Source organism: Pelodiscus sinensis, chromosome 24 (genome assembly GCF_052426305.1).
Source record: "Pelodiscus sinensis isolate ZL-2025 chromosome 24, ASM5242630v1, whole genome shotgun sequence".
Lineage (NCBI taxonomy): Eukaryota > Metazoa > Chordata > Testudines > Trionychidae > Pelodiscus > Pelodiscus sinensis.
Genome location: NC_143075.1, coordinates 17,803,230 through 17,821,629, shown reverse-complemented (window position 1 = coordinate 17,821,629; position 18,400 = coordinate 17,803,230). Strand labels below are relative to the sequence as shown.

The 18,400-nt window shown below is 47.3% G+C and overlaps 1 protein-coding gene across 1 annotated transcript in view; it reads left to right on the top strand.

The window, feature by feature from the left end:
• The first annotated feature begins 754 nt into the window (after positions 1-754).
• The window catches only part of TNFRSF1B (TNF receptor superfamily member 1B), a 48,386-nt gene continuing 30,740 nt past the window's right edge, over positions 755-18,400 (top strand). The window contains exon 1 of the mRNA XM_089773218.1: positions 755-914. Within this exon, the coding sequence (XP_089629344.1) occupies positions 852-914 (63 nt within the window). The 5' untranslated portion in view covers positions 755-851. The remainder of the gene's footprint in view (positions 915-18,400) is intronic.

Below are 18,400 nucleotides of genomic sequence, written 5' to 3'. Positions count from 1 at the left end.
GTCTACACTTACAGCAGTGCAGCTGCACCACTGCGGTGCTTAGTGAAAATGGATCCTACTCCAAGGGGAGCAGGTCTCCCATCCGTGTAGTTAATCCACCTCCTTGAGGGCTGTATCAAAGGGACAGTTTTCCCCTTGATGTAACACTGTCTATACCAGGAGTTTGGTCCACTCAGTATCACTAAGCAAACAGTAGTTCTGGTAAGTTGGTAGCCTAGACCACAGCTAGTAAGCAATGGCGTGGGGCCCCAAGCAGGTGGAAGGGCCTCCCCTGAGCATTCTCGCCCCCAAACAGCAATCAGCTCCGTTCATGACGGCCTTTGAACCCCTGGCGTGGGATGGAGCGCGCCTGGCGTGGGACGGGTGGAGTTGGTGGAAACAATGCAATCGGTGGTTTTTAAGCAGGAGGCAAAAATATTCTCGCTGAGGGCCCCAGTTCACCCTGCCCGATCCCAAGCCGAAAGTGACCCACTGGGCCCGAACTTTGGGGGCAAGGCTCCAGAAAAAGTTTGTGGCCTCGGATCCCTCCAGCCCCCGGGGATATTTGCGCTCCCTCCCCCATCCTGCCCACGGTGGGGGGCTGCGCGGACCCACAGCCAGCGAGGCAAGGAGAGCTGGAGGGCAAAGGGGGGGGCTTTCCCCGCAGCTGCTCGGCCCCCTGCTCCCGGCAAGGAGCCCGCCGGCAAGCGGGCAGGAAGGCAGCGCCGGCCGCCTGCTTCCGCTCGGCTCGGCTCGGGGGGGGATGTCCCAGGCCCGTCCGCTCCGCCCCTTCGGCTGCCTCCCCAGGCCGGGCGGGCGCCACAGTCGCGGCGCCGCGGGGTCGGGCTGAGACGCACCGGCGGGGCTGCAGGATGGGACCCGGCTGGCTGGTGGCCGCGCTGCTGCTGCACGTGGGGGGCTCGCTGCCGGGCAAGGTGGGTGAGCGCCGGCCCGATCCGGACCCTGCACCCGGGGGCCCCGCGCCGGAGCCGAGCCCGGCTGGGCTCCAGCCCTTGCCGGTCAATTGCCCCTGAGTCAGAGCGGGCGGCTGCTGGGAACCGAGCGGGCTGGGCGCCCGTCGCACGCCCCGCAGCAGCCGAGTCTGCACTCTCCCCCATCCCTCTGCACGGGGCAGCCCCTCTCCCCCGGGGGGGGGGTCCCTGTTAACCCTCTGCGCCTTAGGGCTTCTTGCACCGTCTCCTCTCCCCTTGCTTCACCCCCTCGGGCCCACTTTCCAGCCGTGGGAAGGCCTCCCGGGAGCTCGGATTCTGCATCTGGATGCCTTAATCCGTGGCCCAAAAGTGCCCCCCTCTTCAAAGTGTGAGTTTCCCCCGCTAATGAGTATTGCATGGATAAGGTGCACTGCAGTATGGCTCAGAGGCCGCTCTGGGCTGCGTGCTGTACGCATGTAAAATAAGAGTCTGTTCCCCCCCCTTCCTGCACTCCCCCCTGAGTGCAAAGAGGGCTGGCTGGTCTGCCAGTTCTCTAAATGAGAGCGATAATAAATTGCTCATTGTTCTACTGGTATGACTACTTGTAATTCTCAAACTGCCTTTCACTGCATCTGTTTGTGGCCTGGAGCTCTGCAGACCCTTAAATCCTAGCCTTTAAATCCTTTGCAGATTTACAAATGGCACTGGTTTTAACTGCTTTTTGCAGAATCAGGGTTAGTGCTCTATGCACTTCTGTAGGTTGTTCGCTTAGTTCGCAGAGACTGAGTGAACCCTGGCAAGGTCAGAATGCACATTATTTACTCTGTAAACTTAAAAAAACAAAAGCTGGTCTGGTAGCACTTTATAGACTAACAAAACATGTAGCTAGTATCCTGAGCTTTCCTGGGGGCAGCCCACTTCTTCAGATGACTGGAATTTCGAGTTTATGATGAGCAGACCCATAATAAATAGGAGAGAAGAGGGAAGAAAAAAAGGAGAGGAGGCCAGAAACAAGGAGCAGAGGTTATGAAAAAATGAAAGGGAAAAACAGGAAGGCAGAAGGGTTATCAGTAAGCTCCGGAAGGACTGGCCAGTTAAAACAAAGCAGATAAGGATCGAAGTCAATAGATAGGGGGGTTACTAACACAGGAATCTACACAAAGAGCTGTTTGCACCTTCATTGAATTTTGGGTTGGTAATGGTCCTGCCACCCCTCATCCCGATTGAGTCCAAAAGCATGAGAATTGAACTTGCAGATGAACTGTAATTCCAACATTTACTCTGTGTATTAAACAGGAGCATTTGGTTGTACTGTATGAGACTGTTTAAAATCTGCCCTTATATAGACAGAGAAGTCCTTTGATTTAGACCAGACAGACCAATTCTATGTCAACCTGCCAACTAAGCTTCTGTCTAACACAGCACATAGCAATTTAAGCAAGAAACTTTGGGATTGCCTTTTTGACTTGGAATGTTGTGTTTACACACAGTATCGATTACTTCCTGGAGTGGATTTTAGCAAGGAGAAATACTATACAAATGATGAAGCAAAATACAGGACTATGTAGCACTTTAAAGACTAACAAGATGGTTTATTAGGTGATGAGCTTTCGTGGGCCAGACCCGCTTCCTCAGATCAAATAGTGGAAGAAAATAGTCACAACCATATATACCAAAGGATAAAATTTAAAAAAAATTGAACACATATGAAAAGGATAAATCAAATTTCAGAACAGAAGGGGGATGCGGGGGGGGGGGAGGTAAATGTCTGTGAGCTAATGATATTAGAGGTGATAATTGGGGAAGCTATCTTTGTAATGGGTAAGATAACTAGAGTGTTTGTTGAGACCCAGGCGTAAAGTGTTGAATTTTAGCATGAATGACAGTTCAGAGGATTCCCTTTCAAGTGCAGATTTAAAAGGTCTTTGGAGCAGGATGCAGGTGATTAGGTCGTTGAGACAATGTCCTTTCTGGTTGAAATGGCAAGAAACTGTTTTTTCTTTGTGATCCTGTCTAATATCTGTTTTGTGGGCATTGATCCTTTGGCGAAGTGTCTGAGACATTTGTCCAATGTACATAGCAGACGGACACTTTCGGCACATGATAGCATAAATTATATTTCTGGATGTGCTGTGATACTATTGCAAGGGAGATGGCATACTTTCGAACAGTTTTCCTCAGACCTCAGTGGTTCAGAAGCCAAATTAGCAAACACTCCAAATTAGCAAGCTTCGGTAGCCAAGTTAGTCTGTACAGAAAAAAACAACAAATGATCTGGTAGCACTTTATAGACTAACAAAACATGTATATGGTATTGTGAGTTTTCGTGGGCACAGCCCACTTCTTCAGATGACTCCTACCCAAATGAGCTGTAGCAGTGTGAATACAGGCAGTCCCCGGGTTACGTACAAGATAGGGACTGTAGGTTTGTTCTTAAGTTGAATTTGTATGTAAGTCGGAACTGGCATCCAGATTCAGCCGCTGCTGAAACTGTCCAGCGGCTGACTGCAGGAAGCCCGAGGCAGAGTTGCTCTGCCCCGTTCGTAAGTACGGATCCGACACAAGTCGGATCCCCGTAACCCGGGGACTGCCTGTACATTGCTTCATTTACTTTAGCACTTTTCCTATTTAAACAGCATGACTGGGAAATAATTTGTTTGTGTGTGTGATTCTCACAGCAAATAAGTTATCTTAGAGCAACTTGTTAACTTAGTTTGTTAATAACATAGTAAAAGCATCCTGATTGGTGAATGACAGAGTGGTTAATAATGAAATCACACCCATGTTTTAATATCAGGTGCTGTGCAAAGCGACAAGAGACACATTAAAAAGCCACTTGTGTGCTGCAGTATGAGCATCACTGATTTAGAGAGATCGTTTCAGGGAAGGTTTGTACGGAGATAGGGAAGGTTTGTGCAGAGATTCCAAGATTCAGCTCTTTGATGCTTATTTATAGCAGAGGTGGAAGTCTGGAGACCAGAATGATGCTAGTAGACTAGGAATATGGAAAAGATAACACCAGTAAAATTGATATATTCAAAGAGCAGAAAATAGCTTCCAAGCAAATGTAAATAGTAGGGGAGGGATCTGGAAAACAAGGCCACCATGAAAGTGAGACATTCAGGGGTCTGGGTAAGTCCATGGGACATTGACAATGATCTGTATGCACAGTACAATAATGAGCAACTGTCTGAGGTGTCATTCACTTTTCTGATACTTAGGAAGAAGTGATTTTGTAATAGTTTTAGTGATCTCTAGCTCACACATTTAAAATGCCTATGTAGGGTAGGCTAAGGCATCTTGGGTGATATCTTAATAGGTTCAGGATTGGACATTCATAATTTACCTCCATCATGCTGATAAGTACATTTGTCTTATTTATTTCAAGATCTAAAATACTTTCCATGCAGGGGAAGCTTTGATCGGATGAGGAATGTATGAATGCATTTATATGAATGTAGGCTTTACAGGATGAAAAGCTACATGTGACCAGACAATCAAGATGTGAGCGTGTATATTATGCCTGGAGTTACGCATTACCTTGATGGATTGGTAACAGTTTAGTAAGTAGGGACTGAAAGCTGTTAGCATTTGGTTGCCAGTTTGTCTACTTTGCAGGATCTTAGTCTTGTGGTGCATCTCATCACCAAAACCATCACAATTAATCTTGTTTGTGCCCCTTCCGGGCAGCCTCAGAGAAGCCAAAGGTTGACTGGGTTGTGAACAGCAAACTCCTCTCTCGGTCCTATGTGGTCCCACACTGATGGCAGAGAACTGGGGCAGCTTTCATTCCCACTGCCCATGCTGTACCCATTCTGTTGACAGATAGGAGTATTTGGTCTTGGGGGGCTGTGAATCTTGCATCCTTCACCAGCGAAAAAATAAAATCATTTGCAGACTTAAAAAACCCCCAACAAGATGGTAGCTTCAGAAACACCAAAGACATCATCATGCTGTGGAAAAAGAGATGTCCTGCTCATTGCTGCAAAAAGTGATCAGTTCAAAGAACTGGCGCATAGTGGGTCTACTGAAAACTCAGCATTTTCTTTGCTGGCAGGAGGGCTCAGTGAGGGGAAACGGGCGCTTAAGTGACACACTTTTTCTTGTTTTGCTTTTCTCATTCAGTCTGGGTTACTTGAATGATTCTTCTTGAAATCTGCACTTACCCACCGGAACTGAGCCTAAATCTTGCCATTTAGAACATTTCAGTCACCCAGAATATTTTGGCGTCTTTAATAGAAGTGGTTTCAGAAGCCACAAGGGCACAGCTTTCATTTCACAATCTGAAAGTCTCTGATCTCTCCCCCTCGTGACCAATCCTGGAAGTGATCACTGGTTTCCAAGAGGGTTCCATCTAGCTCTTAGCAGGATGCATGGTGGTCATGATCCAAGGCCAGAGCAGATGGGAGTGGGGAGAGGGGGTTAAAAATTCAGTGCAAAAGGCTCAGGATAAGTGCTGATTTCTCCTTCTTGTCTCACTGCTAGATCTAGGGGCTGTGTACCAAGGTTAGTGTGTTGCACACGTTTTCATTTGTGCCGCAATAGCGAAGGAGTTCTCTGTCTAAGAGCCCATAAATAGAGCTGTGCAAAGCCATTTTTGCCACAGGGTAAATAATCACAGGAGGATCATGCCAGAGGCTAGGACAAGAGACAATGAGTTTGATCTGCAACAGAGAAGGGAAAACTTCCTAAGGGAAAACTTCCTAACTGTAAGAACTAGGGATGTTAAATTTAGTTTAATCAACTAATGGACTAGTTGATGGATTTTCCCTCAACTAGTCAATTAGTCATTAAGCGTGAGGCGCCACAGCAGGAAAGCTCCCGCCCCGGGAGATAACCCCGCTGTGGCTCTGCCTTTTAAATGTATTAAGAGCTGGCAGGCTCTTAATACATTTAAAAAGCAGAGGCGCAGCGTCTGGGACTGGGCATGAGCTGGGAATCAGCTGATTCCCAGCTTGCACCCAGTCCTCGCTACCCCTTGCCGCTCCTGCCCCCCTGCAGAGACAATGCTGGGGGGAACCAGCTTTGAAGCTTGTTCCCCCCCAGCACTGGCTCCTGCTTTCCACCCCTTGCAGTGGGGAGGAAGTAATTAGTTGAGGGACTAGTCGACTATCTGATAAACTTTTGCTTATTGGATAGTCAACTAGTTGCTTACATCCCTACTAAGAAAAATAGAAGAGGATGGAACAGCCAGGCTCTTCTAACTCTGTGATCTGTTTTCAACATACTGGCCAAACATGTCCCTCTGATGTTTGCCGTTTGTTTGGTCCAGAGTTATTTTTTTCCAGTGGCAGGTATGGGCATGTGGAGCAGTGTTCCCTCTAAGCTGTGGGGCAGTACAGCTTCCCAGGTGATTATTCAGCCCTGCCTAGTCAGTCAGCTCCATGCATGGAGCCCTGAGCCTCTGACTGGGCAGGGTTGCTGAATCATCTGGGAAACTGTGCTGTCGCCCAGGCACAGCTTAGAGGGAACAGTGATGTGGAGTATACCAGGCCTGTTGCTAGTTCAGTTCCTTGTGTAGCATCATTTTCGGAATTCTTTGCATCTGGAGATGGGCCCACGTTGCCAAGTTCGGAGCCATCTCTGTTTTCCCCAAGTCCATGAACAGAGGGTTAGAATTTGGCATGTCTAGACTACAATTAAGAGCTGCAGTTGGCTCATGCCAGCTACCCAGGCTCATGAGGCTTGGGCTAAGGGGCGCTTCATTATGGTGCAGATGTGCCAGCTTGGCATGGAACCCGGGCTGTAGGACCCTGCATGGTTGGGGGAGTTCCAGAGCGTGGGCTGCAGCTTGTACCACAATTAAACACCCCCTTGGCCTGAGTCTCTTTGCTTGAACAACTGGTGCAGGCCAGCTGTGGCTGTCTAATTGCAGTGTAGAGAGAAGCAGCTACAAAATTCCGATCCAGATCCCATTTTCCCCAAAGGATGGGACCATTATGATCTGGGTTTTGCTTTCGGCCCATCTCTTCTTGTATTATTTCCTCTTTATTTCCCCTGTTGACACCAGGGGTGTGCGTATTACACAGAGAAGCTGCAGCCTCAGAAGAAGCACTCAGAAAAGGCAAGAGGAAGGAGAGCAGGCAGTGATGGAAGATAATGGCACGAATGCTCATTGTATGAGTCACTGCCCAAATTATATTAAATTGGAGTTAAGGTTGTAAATATATCTGCATACCTTAAAGGGAGAAAATCTAAATTGGACATTGTAGTTTAAAAGACACAAGCACTGGAGAACCAGGAAATTTTATATTAAAAATCCCCCAAATGCCACATTACAAGAAGCCTTTATGAAGGTTTCCTCTTAATTTTATACAACAAGAACTTCTCCTTTTACGCCCTCTTTCTGGGTGACCTTGTCCTGCCACATGATTTCGTCTGCTATCTTTGTGCTGATGACTTGGCTGTGTCGTCTTCTCCACTCCCACTCCTCCTCTACCCTTCCAGTCTTACATCTCTGCCTGTGTCTGAAACCTCTTCCTGGATGTCTCAAAATCAGTTTATACTTAATATGGGCAAACCTACTTCCCTTGGTTTTTTCCCCTCTGGAACTTTCTCCAAATCCAACTTTCTTGTCTGCCACTGTTATCCATGGGCTGCAGGCCTTTTACTTTGGTGATCATCTCTGATTCTTCCTTCTCCCTTATTCTGCAGAAAATGGCAACTACGTTAATATCTACACCCTCTTAAAACCCTCTTTTCACATGCTCCTTGTCTTCTTACGTGGTACGATTTTTAGGATTAGGGACCATGTCTTCGTATGTGTTTGTATAGCTCCTGTCATCTTGGATTCTAGATCTTGATCCAGGCCTCTGGACACTATCCATATAGTGTAAAATATTAAATAATAGAAGAAAACTTGATGGGGTTGATTATTCAGGGCTTGACTATACTTCTGATACTGCTGCAACACTTAGTGAAGATGAAGAGAGATTTTCCCACTGGCGTAGATACTCTGCCTCCCCAAGAAGTGGTAGCTATGCGGACAGGGAAAGCCCATCTGTTGATATACTCTGGATTTAGTTGTTACCATTGCAACATTCAGAGATGTGGATTTTCCACCCCAAGTGACATAGTTACTCCAACATAAGTTTGTAGTGTAGATCAGGGCCTATTTAGTGATATTGAGTATTATATCAGCACATAAAGGTGCCCACCTGTGCCAGGACTGGAGGAAAAATAATACAGTTTCATAACTATTCTTACAAAGTTCCACATCGGTGTTGTTAATATATATTGTGAGCCTGCACAGACAATTTTTTATGTACGTATGGCTCAAAGCACTATAAGTCTTATATGCGATTATAAGAGCAGAGCAAGATCATAGAAAATGAACAGGATATGTGACTAAAATCTGATAAGTATGATTCTCACCCTCACCATATTGTTGAGTTTTGGTATTGGCAGATGTATCATGAAAAATAAACCAAAGTTAACGATCAGCAATAAATCAGGAAGCCACTGACAGCTGTGGTGTCTTATGCATCCGTCTCTGGATCTGATATTACAGACCAGATTTGGGAACAGATATCATCCAATGACTCAACCAGACTAGATTCAGGAATGGACAACACACAATGAAGAAAATCAGGTGGCTCATAGGATTAATAAGTATTATTGACTGGGATCAGATACTGTGTATGTTAATGTGAATTCAGACTAGCTTCACCCATTTGGGTAACATCAGATTTATCTCAGTATGATACCTATAAGCTAGAGTGTGGGCCAGATATTTTTGGACACGTATGTTGTTGATGTGCATTATGAAAGGGTTCTGTGCATCATAAAATTTCCTGCTTCCCCAGTTTATCATGGGAAAACTGCGCTCAGATACTGTGGTGATGGTATAAAACCCTGAGATAAGAACAGACTTGCTGATGGGGCAGAGGGAAAGGGACAAGTACCCAGGGGCATGGCGATTCAAAAGGGCCCACAGCTCCTGGCTGCCACCAGTACTGTGGCAGAGGTGGTGGCCGGAGCCCTAACCCCTTTACATCGCTACCGACACTCCAGGTGGCCCCAAAGGCTGGTGGAGAGTGTGGCATGGTCTGCCCCCAACCCTTTTAACTGAGGCCCCACCCCTTTCAGGAGCACAGAGACAGGCCTCCTCCCACCTTGCCCTGGGGCTCGGCAATTCTGTTGGCTCCCTGGGTAACATCGAAGAAGAAAAGCCATAATGATAAGGAAGAAAATCCGCCAGATGATGGAGTTTTGGGAGTGATGATTGGGGAAGGAGAGGTGTACTATTGCTATTAGAATATGCAAAGCTCCTTGCTTATAGGGTGAATTTCACCTTTGTGCAAAAGATTCACATTAAGTAGTTTGGGTGCTCTTTACCCCTAGAGAGTACAGGATGGGTGATCTATTCATACAGTGGATTCACAAACTTAGAGCAGTGTTGGCAGTAAGTGATTGTGAAGAGTTCAATAATTTGAGCGTCTCTCTTAGGGTATGGTTCAGATCTCAGGTACCCCTTGACTTCAGTGAGAGTTGCCACTATCTGAGGACAGGTTTTGACCCTGGCAGGATTTGGCCTCCAGATTACTAGCTAAGGTATTCTAAATAAAGCTCTATATTTTCCCCTCTTGCAGTAGATCTTGTTGCAGAACAAACTACGTCTCTGAACCACAGTCTTTTCCATAGCAACAGGTTCTGATGTAAGAATATTAGGTGACTTCATTGTGGTTTACAAACAGGAGGGAGTTCCTGTTGAAAATCCTCCACCTGACAACTTGAATTTGGAGAAGGCATTTTAGTGAAATGTTAGCTGTTAGTTCTGTGTAGTAACACAAAAGGCTGCAATGTAGAAGTTCCTAGGTTACAGCAGAACCAGAGATCCATGCGAAAAGGGACTTGCCTGTAGGGCAGGCTTGAGAAAGTCAACATCCTACTAATAATTACCCAGTACCTAGGGTTGCCAGATGGTTGAAACAAAAATACTGAACACCCCCCACACAAAAAACACCAGGAAAAAATTCTGTTTAAGGGGAAAAAAAAGGGGGGGTAGACCCAAGTTGTTGAGCAAAAGAAAAGTACCCCAAGACTTATTAAGCAAAATATTAAGAGTGAGTGCAGGGATAGGAACAGGGGAAAAGTTGGTCTAAGACCCAGGGGAAGCATTGGTCGAAAGCCTTGCGGAACCAGGTAAGTATGGGAGCTGGGAGCCGGGAGCGGAGCTCGGGGGCGAGGCTGGGCGCTGAGTGTTTGTAGGGTTGCCAGGTGCCCAGCATTTTTGCCTCCTGGCCGGGGAAAAAATCAGAAAATACCGGACATTTTAGGTGTTCGGTATTCTATGAATTTTTTTTACCGGACAGGGCGTGAAAATACTGGACTGTCTGGGTGAATCCTACACCTGGCAATCCTACTAGTACCTTAAGAGTATATCACATTGTCACAGCACTGTGCAAACCTGGGAGTGGCCTGGGGGCAAATTGCCATGAATGCTAGGGAGGATTCTTTTCAATGTTCCCTCTAAATGTTTCTATCACTGTGCGGAATACATTTTGTTATGTGCACGGAGGCATGTGGGGGTGTGCACCACCAGTGAACACACGCTGCCAGTTGTAGGCACTGTGGGCGCTCTGCTAATCAGCTGGTTGGCAGTTGAATCTCTCCTGGGTGGCCGCCCAAATGCTCTGCTTACAGGGAGCACTGAGCTCTGAACTGATCCGCCTGATGGAGCCAACTCAGTGCCTCGGTCCCAAGTCCCTCACGCTTTGGGAAAGTGTGACTCCAAATTTGGATTTGAACTTTACAAACCAGGCCCATCTCTAATACAAACATTAGGGTCTGGATTGTGTGTGGGGTGGGTCTGGGAGAGTCTCCTACCATAGAGTCCAGCACAGAGGCCAGGTGCAGTTAAAGTCCCTGCACGATATGGAATTCAGAGATGGTCTGTACTTATTGATCCTCTCTGGGGTGCTAACCACCCAAAGGGGGAGGAGAAGGGACCAGGGGTCGGTTCCATTCTGGGGATCTCTGAGCACAGGTATGTTGATTTTTGATGAGCTATCAGCTGCAGCCCTGGTTTGTTACAGAGGCTCTGCTAGCTTCCTCATAAACATGTGATGGATTAAGTCCGTGGTCACCAACCAGTAGATCGCGATCTACCGGTAGATCTCAGGGGCTCTAAGAGTAGCTCTTGAGCCCTCTCTGAACTGCGCACCTGCTAGATTTCCTCATGTAATGTAGGCGGGGCTTCAAGGAAGGGGCAGGGCAGTAGATCTTCACCTGTTCTGAGACTTAAAAAAGTGATCTTGGGTGTAAAAAGGTTGGAGACCACTGGATTAAGTTATCAGGCTGCTGGGAGTCTGTAATACCCCCAGCAGAATGCACTGTAAGTATTTGCATTTTTAACTGAATGGGGATAGAATCCTTGGTCACTGACTTCTTGGATGTAACCTCTTGTGCATTGCCTCATGTCCTGGGTATTGCCTTCTGTTTCCCATCTCTGTTCTGCCCTGCGTACTAGCCTTGTTCCCTTTTGTCCTGCAGATTTCTCAGCACTATTGCAATATGCCAAAATATATTGCACTAATGTAGAGAGATTGTGGGTAGAAAGCAGCTAAGGCTGAATCAAAATCTCTTGTGTAAGTGTCTCTATCTGCTCTTGGGAACTGAGTTTTGCTTCCATGGGCATCATTCAAATGTTTCCATTTTGTTTGTACAAATCTCTTAAAAGTCCTATCCTCAAATGGGGCTGTGCATTCTAAAGTTGACACAAAGTATTCAACACACAAGGTTCTTCTCACACTTGTCTTGTGCCAATTTGTTAGTCCGGGTGATGCTTAATTTGTAACCCAGACTTTAATCTGGGATCAGATTTTATTCCTGAGTGGTATTATGAGTCACACCAGCCCATACAAGAGTTTCAAATTTACAGCATTCTTTTTCAAGAGTTTCTTTTCTCAATACGAGTTAGGTGCAATCATTAGAGATAAAAATTAAAGCGGAGAGACGAGTTACACAAAAATTGAGTGGCAAATTGAAAAATGTTGGGCCTGGCCCTTGCTGCACCTGTGTCCTGTCACTATCGCAGTGCAGAGCGGTCAAATGTCTGAGGATTCCCTTGGCATAACAGCTTCTGCACCCGTCCTTTCGTGGCCTCTGGCATAGGGGGGATGGGTGGGAGAAGGGGAATCATCCTGTGGCCAAGTAAGCTAGCTGCAGCACAGCTGTGCATCAAGTGAGTGGCCTAATTTTGACCTTACACAGCAGATCTGACTGTTCTTGGTTATATTCCATCTTACTCCAGTGTAAAGAAGAATGAACTCCATGGAAATTTCACCAATGAGATTAGAATCTGGCCCACTGTATTCAGCCAAGAATTCAAGTCCCAAGTATTTAGATCTTTTTTTTTTTTGTTTCCTGTAATTCATTGTAGCTTAACAGATAAGAAATTGTCAATTAAGTCTACGTCAGCAACAGTCGCCACAATCAGATAAACTGGGTGTGATTGTATCAGTCAAGCCAAATTTCTGAAAAGCGCCTGTGAACCGAACCCACCGAGCACCATGTTTTCCTCTTCAACGCAGCCAGGACAGTCTTTGCAACATCTGAACATGAGATCAGAATGTGTCTTGCCAGAAGGCTTCATCAGCCGGATAATTTGTGATGTGGTTTGTTTTATTTCTCTCTCTCTCTGTGTTTTCGAAGTGAAGGTTTAAGATTTAAAAAGTTCCTTAGCTGTGTTTGAATCACAGTTCAAGTGCAGTAGCTGCCCATTTCCAGTTTCAGACCATGTTGATCGGCCTCCTCTTAATAATCAAGCTCAGAGCTTCAACTAAAAACTGCCCGGCCAGTCACAGAGCCTTCAGAGAATTATTTTCCTTTTGTTAGTTTTTGCAGCAGAAGAGCTGTCAGCTCACATTTGCAAATGCTGTGGTTTTTCTATTACTTGTTACTCTTCCTGTGAGATTACTGTAGCAAGCCCAGCATTAACTGTGATCACTGAACCTAGACTTTTTGAAAACTTTTCTTTTTACTTTTTATATAAATGAGAAAAATTATAAACAAGAATTAATCCGACCTCCTGCCAGGGAAAAGGGCTGCACCGTCTGCTGCAAAATCCCCACGCTCAGTGAAGGGAACATGCCCTGGACTTGCAGAGTATTCTGGCTTTTGGAGCCCGTTATAGAGGGTATGTTTTGACTTTAAAACCAGCTTTGTTCTCATCCCCAGGGTAGGCCTCAAAGCTTGAAAAATATTCTATGCACCCAGCATTCAGGCCTGACTGAACTCATCATCCAGAAACAATGAGAGATAAGGCGCAGGGGCAATATCCTGGTGAAAAGCCCAGCAATTTTAGCTTCTGAGATAGTGAAATTCCTACCAGGGTTCTGCTGAAGAACACTTATATTTTGTATCAGCCTCTGGGGTGTAGGGTTCTGGGGCTACTGAAAAGGAGAAGAGGCTTCCTGTCGGTTGTCTCCATCCTGTTCTGGAGCATGGAGGGTGTGGAGTGGTCTGTGCTAGTCAGCCCTTCCCCCAGAAGCCTGTCTGATGTAAGCTGTGTTGGTGCGTGCTTGTCTGGCGATGGAAACTATGCTACTGTGTCCCCCCTTCACCATCTGGTTTTGGGTCCCCCGCCCCCATGTTTCAAGAAGTGACAGATTGGAAGTATCCTGATTCTGGTTAGTTTCACAACCACCGCAAGGTCCACAAGATTTTGAAGAGCAGGAAGGCACTGTGCTGTTGGTTTACATTCAGTAGATTTTCCTCACAGCCACCATGCGTCTTAGACACTTTCCTTTGAAGTGAAAGCTTACGTTTGGCAGAAAGGGACGGCTCAGCCCTGCCTTCTCTTGACAGAGAAAGTTCTTCCAGTGGCTCGCATATTCCTGTGTAGGGATACCGCGTTGTTCAGGGGTGTGGAACAGTAGCGCCGTCTCCAGGCAGTGTCCCATAGAATGCCTGTGCATCCCTTTCTATGCCGCGATCTTGCGCCAGAGATATGCAAATGAGGCTAAGCGTGGAATATCTCCGAGCCTCATTTGCATATCGAATGAGCTGTCATTTTGTGGAAGAGGCTCTCACACCAAAAGGAGCTGTCTACACCGGCCCCTTCTTGCGCAAGAAAAACCCTCTTGCGCAATGCTGCTACGCTGATTATTTTCAGGAATAACGACATTGTGCAAGAGGGTTTTTCTTGCGCAAGAAGGGGCAGTGTAGACAGCTCCTTCTCGTGCAAGAGCCTCTTCCGCTAAAATGGCGGCTCATTAGATATGCAAACGAGGCTCAGCGATATTCCACACTTAGCCTCATTTGCATATCTCTGATGCAAGATCGTGCCAGTGTAGACATAGCCTTAGTGTTTCTGAGTGTTCTGTGGAAGTGGCCGTGCCAGGACGTTACAATGCCTTTTGTCACCTCTACCAGCTGCTGTGCCAGATGGCAGTGAACCACTGTGGTCAGCTTGGCACTGGGATTTCTCCATTCCGGGGGCTTGTCTGCACACGTGTGTGCGTGTGAATGGGAAGCTTGTGGCGCCGCGCCTGGTGAAGTGCTCTAGGTGTACTGCACCAGTCGCATGCTGTAACAGGGAAGGTTAAAAGGCTTGGTAGAAATGGAGAGAGGCAGCTCTTACAAGAGCAGCAGCAACTGCCCTGGCTAATTAGGAGCAGCTGAGACAGGGTGGCTTCAAATTAATTAAGGGCCAGGTGAGCTGAATCAGGCTGCCATTGGGCCTCTTTAAAAGCCTTCCCTAGGGAGGTAGGAGGGGGAGAGAGTTGAGAAGGAGTTGGAGTGGAGGTGGAGAAAGACAAACAACTGATAAGGAGACCAGAAGAGCCAAGCAGAACAGTGTCAGCCTTGCTAAAGGCTGCAGGGGGCAGTGAGGGACGTGGGCAGGCCGTGTCTGAAGACTCCATTACTCTGTTGTTTTGTTGTGGGACAGAAGGGCATAGCAAGGCAGAAAAAAACAACAAATGGTCTGGTGGCACTTTATAGGCTAACAGGCGAGTGAGTCGTGTACTGCGGCCCCTAAACTGTGGGATAGTGGCCTGAACAGGGGTCGGGCCCAGGAGTGGGACTGACCCTGTCACAACACGCATAGAACTTCTGCTCCGTTTCTCAATTTGAATCCTGTATCTGCGCAGCGGTGGCTTGCTGTGAACCGAGGGTGTTGCATTCTTAGAAGGTGTGGTGCTTCGCACAGCAGTGGACAGCCCGGGATTGTTTTTGCTGTGAATTGTGGGAAACCAGGCTGCTTCAAATTTTTGAGAACTCTCATGTCCCTGCGCCCTCCCCCACCCACACTAGCTAGCACTATTTTTGAAATGTGGTCGGCCAGCGTGGACTCAGAAAAGCTCTGCTCTGCTATAATCACAAATAGTCTGCTGGGGGGTGTATTTCAGCACTCAAAGCTGGATGAATTTGGCTTTCAGAGACCGCCTGTTGCATTGCCAAACAATTAATGTGGCAGCGGAGGCAGCGACCCCTCTAGCAGCTGGAGGAGATTCAACAGTGGGGGCAGCAGGATGGGAGTGAGGAGGAAGAGGACACCAAGCAGTAGGCACTAAAAGTTTGGTTTCTGGATCAGCTACACCCTATGCAGCACCATTTCTGGACTCCGGAGCCCAGCTTGGATAGGTGGGAAAGGCTTTTTCTGTAGGCCTGGGGTGACCATCAGTAGCGAGAGAATTTCAAGATGGATTTTTTTTTTTTTAAAGATATGGGCTCAATTGACGGCAGAGTAGCCTACCAATATGCTCTCCCCCATACCTTACCATTGTCATCTGGGAAATAGCCATGTGGTCAACCAGTTTGGTGTGGGAAGATTCACTGGTGGGGCTGCTGTCATACCGGCGTTTCATGTCTTGGAAAAGATACTGTTGCACCAGATTACAAAGCTCAGTGGTGCTCAGATAATAGGTTTTGCACAACGGGGGTTTCCCAAACTATATTAGGTTCTACCAATTCCCCCCTGTAACAGGGCACAGAAAGGGGCATTTTCCTAGTGGCCGAAGGGCTGCTGACGGCCATGACAAGTTTACAAACATAAATGCAGGGTGGCCAGGAAGGGCGTGTGATGACAGGATCTTCCAGCGCTCAGCTGTATTTGCATTAATGGAGAGAGAACTTTTACCTCCCAGGAACATTATGGGTATTAATGGTGGTTTCTCCGATGTTTATCGTGTTCCTCTGGTTAACAAAGCTATTCAGAGGCCTTTTGGACAGATGCCGAATGGAAGTGGAGAGCACATTTAGCCAGCGGGAAAGGTGGAATAGGTTAAAAAAAACAGCTGGGGGGAAAAAAAAAGTGCCTTCCATTTATAGCAGCATGTTGCATTCTGCACAGAATTTGTGAGATTAAGGGAGAGACCCTGCTTGATGAGTGGGAGGCCACGGTGCAGACGCTTGCGCAACAGTTCGAGCAGCCACCGAGGCTTCCCACGGAAAATGGAAACACCCAGGGGATGTTGTTAGGGATGCCTGTCATTCTTGAGTCTCATGCCTGAAAATGTGCAGCTTTGCATCCAGCTGTTAGCATGTGGAGCGAGGTGCTTGTGTTGACGCTGCACTCCATCCACTACTTATGGTGGTAGCAGTAGGAGCCTGCCTGTGATTTCCCCCTCACCCCCACACCCTCTTTTATGTGAAGGCTTCAGTGCAGTGTTGAGTTACAATGGATGGAATTTAAACTGGTTTCATTATGAGCCAACCAACAGTCAAGTAAAAAAATCACAAAGTTTTTTTTTTTTAATTGAACCAATATTACAACTACTGTTTCTTGAAAATATATTTAACAATCAATGGTACCAGCCCCCAACTGTGGAAAAACATTAAAAATAGTGCTGGCAAAACTGAAAGTGCAGGGCATGGGAGAACAGCTAAGGGAGTTAGTCAGAGGTGGGTATATACCTTCGCTTTTCCTCTTGTTGCCCACGGGGTTTCTGGGGTGGAGAGTTACCTGCCAGTTAGCGGAGTGAGGGATCATGCCACAGTCAGAGCCAGGAATTGAAATGATGGGTCAGAGCTAAGGTTAGATGCCAAAGGCTAGAGCCAACGGCCAAGCCAGAGTCAGGATCATAAGCCGGACGCTGGGGTCAAAGCCAGGAGAGGCCACTAAAGGTTGGAGGGAAGGTGGAAGGGCTGGAGGGAATGGCCAAAAACCAGCATGGAACCAGGAGCATGGAGGGAAGAGGAGCAGAATTAGGGGCAAGTAGCAGAAAGAGAATCAGGAACAGGGATGGGTGCAGGAGGCAGGCACAAGCAGGATCTAGTGCCGCCATAACGGGACTACCTTGTTGTTCAAACAAACTCCCTGTGTCTTCTCCTGGCTTAAATAGTATGATTGAACCGATTGGTGGAGCTGGGTCATCCTCCAATCAGAGCTCCCATGGGTGGTGCCTTGTCTGGGGCTATAATCCTAGTAGCTTCTGAGCCCACCAAATTGCAGTAGGCTTTGGGTGGTGCAGCAGCTGTATTGGGACTCCCAGGTCTGGGTTCAAGACCTGGGGTATCACATCATGGGCCTTTGCCTTGCAATGTCTACAAAGCGGTTTTTATGCTGGTGGCTGGCCAAAAGAGCTTCCTACGCCAAGCACTTCTTCCCAGATGGTGATGAGCCTCCAGGATATTAGCACAGCTGCTTGAGGCATGAGGTGGGGTAGAATTATTGTAGTATCAGAAGGAAGCTGATATACTTGAATCCAGGAGCAAATGGGCAAAATCTGGCGGTGCACCAGCTTTTAAAGGTGGGAGGTTTTGTCACTTGACACCAGAGCAGGGGAGGGCCCCGGAGGTAAACAGGTTGACCACAAAGCAGGGTGGGATTGCCATCAGAGGCATGCTGCAGTGATGCCGGCGGTTGCTTACACATGAGCAACTGTGCAGACTAATTCGGTTCTCAGCAAGCGAAGTTCACTCTACAAGAGGACGTGAGGTTTCGTTTTAAGTCCAGAGTTAATGTGCTGTGTTGCATTGAATCATGGGTAGGGCTCACATTTTAGAAGTGGATTAACTGTTATTTGTATCATTCAAAACCCCCATGTAGACAAGCCCTTAATGCAGGACTACTCAACACGCGGCCCGCAGCCTGTTGGTGCACTTTGGGTTTACATGGGGCTCAACATTTGGCCCGTGAGTGGGATCCTTTGGACATGGCCTCCATTGGGAACACGCTCTACAACAACAAGGCGTCTCCCAGGCAGGGTGCACATTGAAAGATGCAAGCAGATGGGCTGGCTGGAACAGGAGGGTACAGGATGTCGGCTTTTCTAGCCCCCAGGGAGGAGGTGCCGGGGCATTGTGTGAAAGAAGCTATCTGCATGTATATGCAACCACACTTAAGCTGTGGCCCTCGGCACGTGCTGTGAGTGTCATTGTGGCCCCCGGGGCTTCCAAAGTTGAGTGGCCCTGCCTTAATGTCTTGATAATTGTCTGGTGACGTTTATCGTTTAGTGATCGGCACAGATAGGGAGTAAGCTTGGTTCCACGTTATGATGGAGCTGAAGAAAAAAGAAGCTGGGAATGATGAGATGTGCACA